This window comes from Galeopterus variegatus, unplaced genomic scaffold (genome assembly GCF_000696425.1).
Source record: "Galeopterus variegatus unplaced genomic scaffold, G_variegatus-3.0.2 Scaffold3446, whole genome shotgun sequence".
Classification (NCBI taxonomy): Eukaryota; Metazoa; Chordata; class Mammalia; order Dermoptera; family Cynocephalidae; genus Galeopterus; species Galeopterus variegatus.
In genome coordinates this window covers 57329-68301 of record NW_007729557.1, presented here as the reverse complement: position 1 = coordinate 68301, position 10973 = coordinate 57329, and the positions used below count along the sequence as shown (strand labels likewise).

The following is a 10973-nucleotide window of genomic DNA, read 5'->3' as shown; positions in this document are numbered from 1 at the left end:
AATTGACCGTGCGTATAGTCTCAGACAATAGAGCATTTTAAGTCCCTCTATTCTTCAAGCTGAAGGATAACATTTAAACCTAACGATCTAGTAAATAAGATATACTACACTGGTCAGATTTTTAGGCGTTTTCTTTATAAATACACCTAAAGGCCAGCTAACTCTTAACCGTTGTTTGCATTAGGATTCTTGGTCTGATGACTCTTATCAACAATCAATGGGAAGGGGAGCTGAGAAGAGGGTAGGTACAGACGGCTTTATAATTAGAAAAGTACAGCACTAGCTAACAGTGGCCGAAAAGGAGCTGAGACTCGGGAAAGTGAGAGTCGGAAAGAAGATAAGCCAAGTTGTCAAACCAAGATGGGGAAAGGGCAAGCGTGGGGAAGAGAGAACTACCTCGCGGGACACATGAGAGTTCCAATCGGGAGGGCAGGTTAAGCGAGCGCGCAAGTGGGGAGGGTGCTGGCCTCCCCTAAGATGGGAAGAGTTACGGTGAGTCAAGGAGAAGGAAGAAAAGCAGCAAGACTCTTCACATCAGACCTGTTTGAATAAAAGGGGCACACGCCGAGGCATCGTAGGGAGCACGGCTCACACACTACGAGCCCCGGCTGGGCAGGAGAACGAAGCCCCAGAAGGAAATGGCTCTGCTGGCGCAGGCGAGCGGAGCCAGCCCCTGCACTCGCTTCCCGGGCTGCGCCCTCGGAGGTTACCTTTGAGCTGGGGCAAGGGGTGCAGCTCCGCCTGGCTGCCCTGGCTGCGGAACTGCGACGAGCCCTGGGAGCGCTTCTGCCTCAGCGCCTTGCGCACCGATTTCCGGGTGAAGCCGTCCACTTTCTCCGAGGCCGAGATGGCGGCGCTGGCAGCCCCCGCCGGCGGCGACGACGACGACATCTCCGCGGCCCTGGCGCTTGGCAGCTCCGGCTGCTGCTTGCACCGCACGGGCAGCGGCGGTGACGGCAGGAGGAGGCGGGGGAGAGGCGCAGAGAGCTCGCGCCCCTGCTCTCCGGCCCCCCGGCCACACCGCCCTCCGGCTCCCGGGCGCTGCCGAGCTTCTCCTTGCCGCCCGCCAACGCCTCACCGCCACATCTCAGCGCCGGAGGTTCTTGGTCCCCGCGGCGCTGAGCTCCCGGGGCCGAGGGAGAGAAGGGCGGGGGCGGAGGGGGGAGAAGAAGTTGTTGACTCCGAGCGCGGAGAGCGGGTGGAAGGGAGCCTGAAGTTTAGACAACTGGGGCGAGGGCGCGGGGATGCGGACGCCGAGCGCGCCTCTCGTCCCTTCAGCCTAGGTCCCCAGCCGGCCGGCCGGCCAGCACCTCAGCGGCCGATGCCAGCGCAGCCGGCCCTGTCTGCAGCCTCCTCCCGGGGCGCTGCCATCGCGGGTCCCCTCGGACCCCCCTGCCCCCGCGGTGCCGGCTCTTCTCCGTCAGCGTTGGCCCCTCATCGCCCGGGGCGGTGGCCCGCCGCCCCGGCCCCCAGCGCGCACACACTCGCTTCTCGCAACGCCAAGCTGTCCGAACCCCCTCCCCCACGCGCCCGTCGGCCGCCCACGGAGATCCCCGGGCGAGCGACCGCTACAACTTGAGAAGGTGGTTGGTACAGGCAAGAGGAGAGTGTGGGTGCGCGTGCGCGCGCGCGAAGGGGGTGGGGAGGAAGGAGTTTGACTGACAACTTCCGCGGGGTCCTGCCAGCCTCTCGATGCTCCGGAGGCCGTAGTGGGTGGGAAAGCATGCCAGCTTCCTCAGCCAATCGCAGGGCTAAGCGGCAGAAACGGAGTGAGGCGTGGCCTCCTGGGCGGTCTCAAGAGTCCGAGGCTGGGAGGTAAGGCAGAGGAATGGGGCGTGGCTGTATGACGGACTTCGGTCTCAGCCAATAGCAAGTGAAGACGGCGAGCGGGGTGCCCTCTGCGTCACAACAGTGTAACGAATTCTCTTGGGTAGGAGGGGAAGTACCCCTCCAGCAGTGGGCAATTTTGCACGCCTGCGCGACAGCTCCAGGCTAAAATTGCTGCCCTGACAGCCTCTGAGAATACCGGAAAACTAGAGGGGGTAGTTCAGAGAGCAAAATAGTGTCCCTTCCCTTCCCTCTCCAATCTGCTGGCCAATAAGAAACTGAAGCGACTGGTGGGGAGCTTGAGTCTGGGGCGCGAAAGAGCGCCAGCTGTTACGTCACTGGGCAGAGGCGGAGCAAAGGTTGGTGGGCGAACCAGCAGTGTGATTGACAGGCGAAGGAGCCTCGGGGAAGGCGAGGAAGTGAGCTTGTGCAATAGAAGAGAGGTACTGGACTGCTGGGCGGGCCTTGGAGCCTCACTAAACCGCGTAATTGGTAGTTGGGGAATAAATTTGTAGCTCTCGGTGGTTCCCACACCGCAGCTCCTTGAGAGCTGCTCTCGGGTGGGGTTTGAGCAATTTAAAGTCTACTACTTAAGAGAGTCCTGCAACTCCACGCTCTTCAAAAAGAAGTTTCTCATTCCCTACTTAGTAGCCCACTAATTTTACCCCCTCTTCAACCGAAGGCCTTCAACTACCCCGACGCGACTTGTACAAATTCGCTGATCAGGTTTGAGGATTTGGGGGCTTGCCATTTCCTCTTATTGGGATCTCTTCCCTGGAGATTCCGTCTACATTTTTAATTTTTTAAGGACAATGATTGGTCATAGTTTTTTTGTGCAGTGCTTTCCGTACAATAATTCTTAATAAGCAGTGCATAAGCTGAACAGTCTGTCTCCCTTTGCACTGGAATCTGCAATCCTCTCCCTCGAGCTCCAATCCTTTTCCTTCCGACGTAATAAAAATAGCCGCCGTGTACTTAAGCAAAGCTACTTGATACATACGTACAAAAGATTTAAACTTGGGAAGGAAGTTGAACTCTAGATCTAGAACCAACATACTGTCCCCAAAACATTTCCTCCTTCAGTCTCACTGGGCGATAAAATTGCACACAATCCTCCTAATCAAGGAGGTTCAAAGCTCAGCAGCATCTCAGAAACCTTTCTCAGCCAGTCAAACTCCAGATGGTATTGAATCTACCTTCGCGAACTTTCGAAACCAGGACTTCCTCACAGTTGGCACAACCGAACGCCAAACATAGTTCAGTGCTTTCGAACTCACTGCCAAATCAGTCTTTTTAAATGCCACTTTTATCTTATCTGCACGTTTGAAGAACCACCCAGTCCTACAGAATACAGTCCAAATTCAGGGTCTCTTCAGTCTAACTCCTAGCTGTCTTCAGGTGCAAATCCCACCATGTGTCTACACAAACTTTTTCGTTCAGGCACATCATTCCACATACTGATCCCCTAAAAGTAGTTGTTTTGCCACCTTGACACAATCTTCCCACATGCCCTTCCCACATGTTAAAATAATCCACCTTTTTTCCATCTTGTTGAAGCATCTTTTCTTCAAACCCCAGCCGACCCTGATCTTTTATGATGTTCATGATAATCCAACCAGAAGTGATGTCTCCCTTCTTTGAACTCCTACAGCATTTATTATCCACATTGCTCACAGGGCCTTTCACCACATACTGTCTGAGATGGCAGTATGCCCTGAAAGCTTATAAACACCAAGAGAACAAGAACTCAGTCATTTTACACTTGTGTATTCCCCACTGAACACAGGATAGATTGTTAGGTATGATCCAACTTTTAGTTCTCAACAGGAGGGTTTCTGAAAGTGTGGTTACCGGGTAGCCTGCATCAGAATCCTCTGCAGAGCTTATTTAAAATGCAGATTCCTGGACCTCCCCAACACAAAGTCATAAACTTTGGGAAAAGCACTGAGAACTCTACTTTTAATAAGCTCCCTAGGTTATGCTTATACACACAAAAGTTTGAAATTACTATTCTCTAGTCATTTGGATGTTATTAAAAATTGATTGTAAATGTCTAGAAGTCAGAGGTAGTACAATTTATAATAAAGATAATTTACATAAAATAAAAAGGGGAGACAAATAGCAGAAAGCAAACCAATACAGTAAAGCTAAAATTTATACTGGAATATGATAAATAAGAGATATGGAAAATAGATATTTGAAACAAGTTGTTGGGAGGCTTGGAACCAGCAAAACTGTCTGGGCTTTGTCTGAAATGGCCTACTGGGGAAGAATTTTGAGCACATTTTAGAGAATGAGTGAATCAAAACCTGAAAAGAGAGAATGGCATTCCAAATTAAAGTCACCAAATGTTTTAGGGGAGAAAGACCAATAGCCCAAGAATCAAAAGGCCTGACTTTATATTACCCATCAATAGTGTGACCCTGTCAAGTTACTCACCCTGTCAGATCCTTAGTTTCCATATCTGTACAGCAGAAAAAAATAAGTGAACAGCCTTCTTCACAGGGTTGGCATAAATTTGAAGTGTGACACATGAAAGAAAACTCAGGGAAATGAAAATTATACAGATAATTTTATACATATGTATATTTATCAAATATTTATTTTCCATCCACTGTCTTGAGTAAATAAGGTATCTGGGTTCCGAACAGAAATTTGGTCGCTAAGAATCATCTAACAGAAAGCTGCAGTGTCGGTACTAACCTCTATGTGTCCCTGAAGCAGGCAGAGTGTCTGATTCCATGCCACAGAATTCCTGCTCCTTCCCATATGGGAAGATACTTGGTAAACAGTGATTCAGAGGCCAAGACTTTATCACTAGCAAATTCCTTGGATTGGTTTGTCCTCACATGACTCGATTCCCATAGGCCTTGAACATACGTACACTTACTGATCTCATCCTTTTATTCATGATGCTTAGTTTGCTGGAGAAAATGATTCGTGAAACAACAATATCCACAATATCAAAATCATGGTCCTTTAATGGTTTTAAACAGTGCGTCAGAGAGAGTGTTCTTTTCAAATCACTATGAAATTCTCTAAAGGATATCCAAGCAAAGTTTTGACTGTTGACATAATATAAAATTTCTCCCTTATACCTGTTTAAAATGTTTGATTCTTACTACCACTTTACTATCTAGAATCTAAATCAAGATATGATCTGATCTATCATAAAAAATGTTAATTTTTAGTGCCTCATTCCTTTTTTATTTAAATACATTCACATTTTTTAAAATTCAAAAGGAGAAGAGTAACAGGAAAAGTCTCACTCCCACCCCTGTCTCCCAGCATCCAATTTCTCCCTTTGACAGCAATCAACGCTATCAGTTTCTTACATATGTTTCCAGAGATATAACATCTTTAATAGCTTGAGTTTTAATAAATTCCCATTTTAAGAAGCTTGCATGACTTACAGGTATTTTACTGCCCGAAGAAGTTTGAAAACCACTGCCCTAAACTTCAGTAAAACCTTTCCAGAGTTCATACAGGCTTATTCATATCCATTCATTCATTCATTTTCATTCATTCTTGTAACAGATATTTATAAGTGCATGCTTTGCATCAACAGAATATAAAAGCTGGAAGGAAACTTAAAGGATCATTGGTACAAGGATGGTCAAGTTGATACCTAACCCCAAGTATAACAAGAAGGTCTTTCTCATGGTCCTCAGACTGATCCAAATTGGAAAGTCCTTTTTTTCCCCATGTCTTACAAGAGACTTATGTTTTTATGTGCAACAAGATCTTCTAACTAATAACTTATACTATGTGAGTTATTAAAGCTTATTGAAATTTGGTTTCCATAAACTGAACTTGGCATTTTCTAGATTTTTTTCAAGGACTCTAAAATTCCTCGCTGCCTATCTGTCCACTTTGCAAGAACAAGTGCACACTGAGATGATTAGAATTCTTGCAATTTTCAGAAAGTGTCTTTTGTTAACAGGGTAAGAGCAGAAGTTATCGTTTTCAATGTCTGTCATTTCTGCTTTGTAATTATAAACTTCTTTCAGTTAAGCTTATCATTATTAACTTAGTTTCTTGTGGGCTATTGTGCAGGCTCTTGTGGTGGTCAATCAGGACTAAGTCAGTGGCAGCTGAGATTGTAGACTTATTTTGGTGGAGGAGTACACAGGACTCCTCCAGATGGATTGAATGTAGGCTGTTGATACAGCAGAGGTATTCCCCTAAAACATGTTGGTGTACTTATATTCTCTGATTATCACTGAATCCCTTTTCCTAGCCGTGAAGTCTTTTGCCCCATATAAGTGGGCTGTAACCATAAATGTCCAATAGCCCCTCGTCTACGGGCTGTTGATACAGCAGAGGTATTCCCCTAAAACATGTTGGTGTACTTATATTCTCTGATTATCACTGAATCCCTTTTCCTAGCCATGAAGTCTTTTGCCCCATATAAGTGGGCTGTAACCATAAATGTCCAATAGCCCCTCGTCTACCCAATTCTTTACCTGTATAGATGAGGAACCAGGACATAGTTTGAAAGGGCTTAGCTCATGCCACATACCCTTGTCCTTGCAGAATGGGACTAAAAAGCCGGATGTTGGCTTTTATGTGACCCCAGGAGTTTAGTCTTGGTCATTTTGCCATGTTCAGAAGTAATTTTTTGTATTCTAGCATCTGACGTTCTCTATTCTTCTCTTATAAAAATCAGTCAATATTCAAGGCTCTCTTTATTCACTTCCTACAAAGGCATTTACACAAAATGAAATTAAAGTGGATTTGACTTTCACTACCATAAGATTACTGTCCTTGCCTAGCATTTAAAAAAAAAATTCTGTATGTGGAACTATGGAGCCCTACCACCTAGAAGGAAAATGAGATTATCAAGAGATATAAAGGTGCTCAATGTTTTCTATTCATTTATTCATTCAAAAAATAGTCATTAACTTCCTTTAATGTGCCTGGCCCTTCCACGTGCTTGGAGTACAGTGGTGAATGAGACTAAATCTGCCTGTGTGAAGCTTACCATTGGTGGTAAAGGCTCACGTAAATTAAAGTTCAAGTACAGAAACAAAGCAGAGAATATGCACCACATGAAACACCATGTGATTGCACGCGCAGACATCCAAAGCTGCTTAGGTGAATGGATAGAGTGACCAGCTCATCCTGGTTTGCTAGGGACTTTCCCAGCTCTAGAACTGAAAGTGCCATGTCTCAGAAGCCCCCTCAGTTCTGGGAAAACCAGGATGATTGGTCACTTTATGAACTAAACAAACAACCCATATTTATTAAAGGCCTATTATGAGTAGGGCCCATGGAAAAACATTGTGGTCTCCACCCTAAGGCAGCAAAAACTCCTGGGGAAGAGATGAGGCATGGAGTCAGGCAAAGATAACTTCTCATTCAGGATATTTGATGACAGCTAAGAAAATGAATTCAGAGAGAGCGCAAGGGGGTGTCTGTGCTGAGGTGAAGGAGATGGGATTTAAGCTGGACCTGGAGAATTGGGCATGATTGCATAAATAGAGAAAAAGAGAAGTAAGGGAGAGCACTATCCAATCACTCACTGCACATCTCTCAAATTCCAAGTGTCCAACTTACTACGTTCATCTCCTCTCCTCTCTGTCTTGCCCCATGACATCACTGTCCACAGTCTACTAAGGGAGAAATAATACAAAGGGTGGAAGTGAAAAGTTCAAGTGCAGAGGGGAGTTTAGAAGATGTGCTGACTAGAGAAAGTGGTTTCTGGAGGGAGGGATGGGAGGAAAGGCTGGATAAGGAACATTCATTCACCTGCTCAACGAACCTTCAGTGCCTGTTACTGTCTCCTGTTTGGTCTAGGTCCTGGGTATACAGAAAAAAGTACAGTTCCTTCCCCCAGAGTCTGGAGGGGGACCAAAAACAAACAACCACCCCAAATAACAAAACCCACCATAGACAGTGTAATAAATGCCGTGAGAAAGGGAAGCACAGAGCAGGAGCGTGGAATGCTCTGGGTGGGGAGAAAGAAAGGCTACTAGGGGAAGAGGCTCTAGATCTGAGAACTGAAGAACCAGAAGGAGCTAGTCAGGAAAGCAAAGAAAGGAGAACATCATTCCAACATGTGGGAACCGAATGTATAAGGTACAGAACTCTGAAAGAAAGGGAGACGTCAGGAAACTGAAGGGAGCTGGTATGAGCGTTCTGCGGTAGGCAGGTGAGACTGTTGAGGAGGGCCAGGCAGGGCATGGAGGGCTGTGTGTGCAGTTATTTGACTTTATCCTCAAGTCAGTGAGGAGACACTGAGGACTTTCAGCAGGAGCGTGTCATGACCAAATTTGCATTCTAGAAAAATTACATTATTGGCAGTGTGGAGGATATGCTGAGTCCAGAGGGCCAGGCTGGAGAAAGGGAGACAGACCAGTAGGCCGGAGGAGGAATGATGAGAGCTTGAACAAGGCCTCCGAGGTGGGGTAGAGAGATCAGACTCAGGAGACACTGTACATAAATATAACGATTTGGTCGTGTATAGGGGTAAGGGACAGAGAGGAGGAAAGAATGACTCCCAGGTATCTGGGTTGAGTGACTGGTGAGACAGAGAGGGGAGGAAGAGGTGGACATAATAAAGTGGACACTTTAAGTCTGAAAGACATACAGTGAGTAGTTGGAAAGTGCAGTCTGGCAGGAAAGAGATCTGGACTGCAGACAGAGAGGTGGTAGTTGTCAGTGTACAGGTGCAGATGAGCTCTAAGAAGATACCTTTGCTCTCCCAGGAAGAGAGTGCAGAATGAGAAGGAAAGAATGTGAGGAAACCCCTGGGGTACTCATATTTGAGGAAGCAGCAGAGTAAGAAGATGGTATCACATTGTGGAGTGTCAGCAAGTGTTGGTTTAATACTGAGGTCGGTGGGGAGATGCTGAAGAATGTCTGAGTGGGAGATGTTATGTTGAAAGTAGAGTTTTAAAAACATTAGGTTGGGGAAGTGGAAAGATTGAGATTGGTTGGAGGTGATTATAGGTATCCAGGTGGTGAGGACTTGAATGAATGGTACTAAGCAGCATGTGTCAACAGCACCTGTAGAGATTTTTCCAACTATACCTACTGAAGTCTTCAAGGGAAGTAAGACTTAGGGCAGAAGACACACAACATGTACATTGTGAAAAAACTCCCAAGTGATACTCCAATCCCCCACTCCTGCCCTATTGTCCATTCCTTGGTGATCAGTAGCTTAAACTTAAAATGTCCTTGGAATAGATGTGAGAGACATTGCAAAAAAAAATGCTAGAGAGATTTGATTAAAGGTTGGGGAGGGGTGGCAAGTCAAAGAGAAGAATTACAAGTGATGCCAAGGTTTTGAACTGGGTGACCAAATGAAATGGTGGCCTTTAACAAAAAGTCCAGAAGCTAAGCCAGTTTTCTTTTATGGGAAGGGGAGGAGAGGATGTCAGAGGAAGGAAGGAAAGGGGAAGCAAAGATGAATTTGATGTTGGACATGTTGAGTTAATAGAGTTTTGTAAGGTTGTTGAGGTTGGAGAGCTAGATCTTTATTTTTAAAAAGAGGTGATGACATGTTGTATATTAATTTGGAGAAAGATGATAACTAGACTGGGCTGACAGCCTGGAGTAGGCCAGAGCAAAGAAGGAAATTACACAAACAACACAAGACTCTTTTTCCTCTTTAAGGAAAAAAAAATTATGACCAAAACAAATGGACAAAAGATGTGTAGCCTGTCCCGTGCCTTCATGTTCTCCAGTGCTAAGCAGTCAGTAGGACTGCAAAAAAGAGAACAAGGGCCCAGGACAGCCCCAGTATCTGCTGTGGCAGTGGGCCAAAGACCAGGAACAAGGCAGCCTTCACTATTCACAAACAGGGGTAAGGGACCACTCCGGACATACACATACCATATGCACAAACACACATACACATACACACTCATGCTGTGGTCTTAATTTCTAATCACCTTCCAAACAAAACTATAACAAAATCTTTTTATGATGCCTTTACAGAAGGACCAAAAATCTATCTACCAGCTGAGCACCTCCTCCCAGCTTCAGGAAAGGCCTGGGTAAAGTTTCCACCATTCCCAGCTTCTTGTCTGGCTAAGGCCTCTTCTTGTGCTCCATAGCTAAGTCCTGCACACTTAACAATAGTGATTGTATTTCCCCGCTTACTTCAGGTCAAAGATATGGGACTGAAGAATGATGCAATTCCAGTCCTTGTGCATGTTGGCCTCCATATTTCAACATGAATTATTTAAGTATTGGTCTTCTTAAGAAAGAAAGTACCACATCCGTTCAGTGATTTAATATAGCACTGCTTCCTTCTGGGTGCTAGTAGGTGCTAGGGGGGCAAAGGTGAGGACACAGCTAATGCTGTCTTGAAGTTCACAGATTCATGAAGAAAAGTCAATCACAGTATAAACCGAGAATATAAGAGATGTACAAACAAAATGCAATTAGGGTTAAATGAGGAAAATAATAGTTTGATTGGGGAATGAAGACCAAGTGACAGGGAGAGGTAGAAATTTAAAATTAACTTTGAAAAGTGCATAGAATGTCAATGGGTAGATATGCAGAGGAAAGGAGGAGCACATTCACGTAGGGCAAACAGCACCAATACAGAAATACGTGTGACATTTTTGGAGAACAGCAAATAGTTTAATTTGGCTGTGGTATAGGAAAATAATAAGAGACAAAGCTAGGAACATAGGTTGAGGACTTCGAATGCCAGGGTAAGGAGTTTGTACTTAATTCGTTAGACAGCAGGGAGCTAATAGAGACTTTGGAGCAGGATAATAACTGATCAGACCTGGATATAAGAGGTTTAATCCCACAGCTGTTAACTGGGAAGAATAAAAAGGGGAGAAGCAATAGGCAGAGAGAAATTTTGGATATGTTGGGTTTCACATGTCTGTGGACTCTCTGAATGAAGATATTCATTAACACTTAGAATGAGGGTCTGGTGTTCAAGTGAAAGGTATGGTTAAAATCTTTGTAACACAGTTTCTTCATCTGTAGAACAGGGACAAGGATCCTTACTCTGAGGATCATTTGGGCAATCAGAGACAATGCCTTTAAAAACACTTATCACAGTGCCTAACTCATAATGGGCATGTAAGACAGATTTGGTGATGGTGGTGGTAGTGGTGGCAACATCAGTAGTACATGTAACAATTAGTTTTTCCTTGAATCCCTTTGCTCTCCCCAGA

The 10973-nt window shown here is 45.4% G+C and overlaps 1 protein-coding gene across 1 annotated transcript in view; it reads right to left on the bottom strand.

Moving 5' to 3' along the window:
• Positions 1-1009, bottom strand: part of PPP2R5A (protein phosphatase 2, regulatory subunit B', alpha) — an 85402-nt gene extending 84393 nt beyond the window's left edge. The window contains exon 1 of the mRNA XM_008585081.1: positions 711-1009. Within this exon, the coding sequence (XP_008583303.1) occupies positions 711-891 (181 nt within the window). The 5' untranslated portion in view covers positions 892-1009. The remainder of the gene's footprint in view (positions 1-710) is intronic.
• Between the last annotated feature and the right edge of the window lie 9964 nt (positions 1010-10973).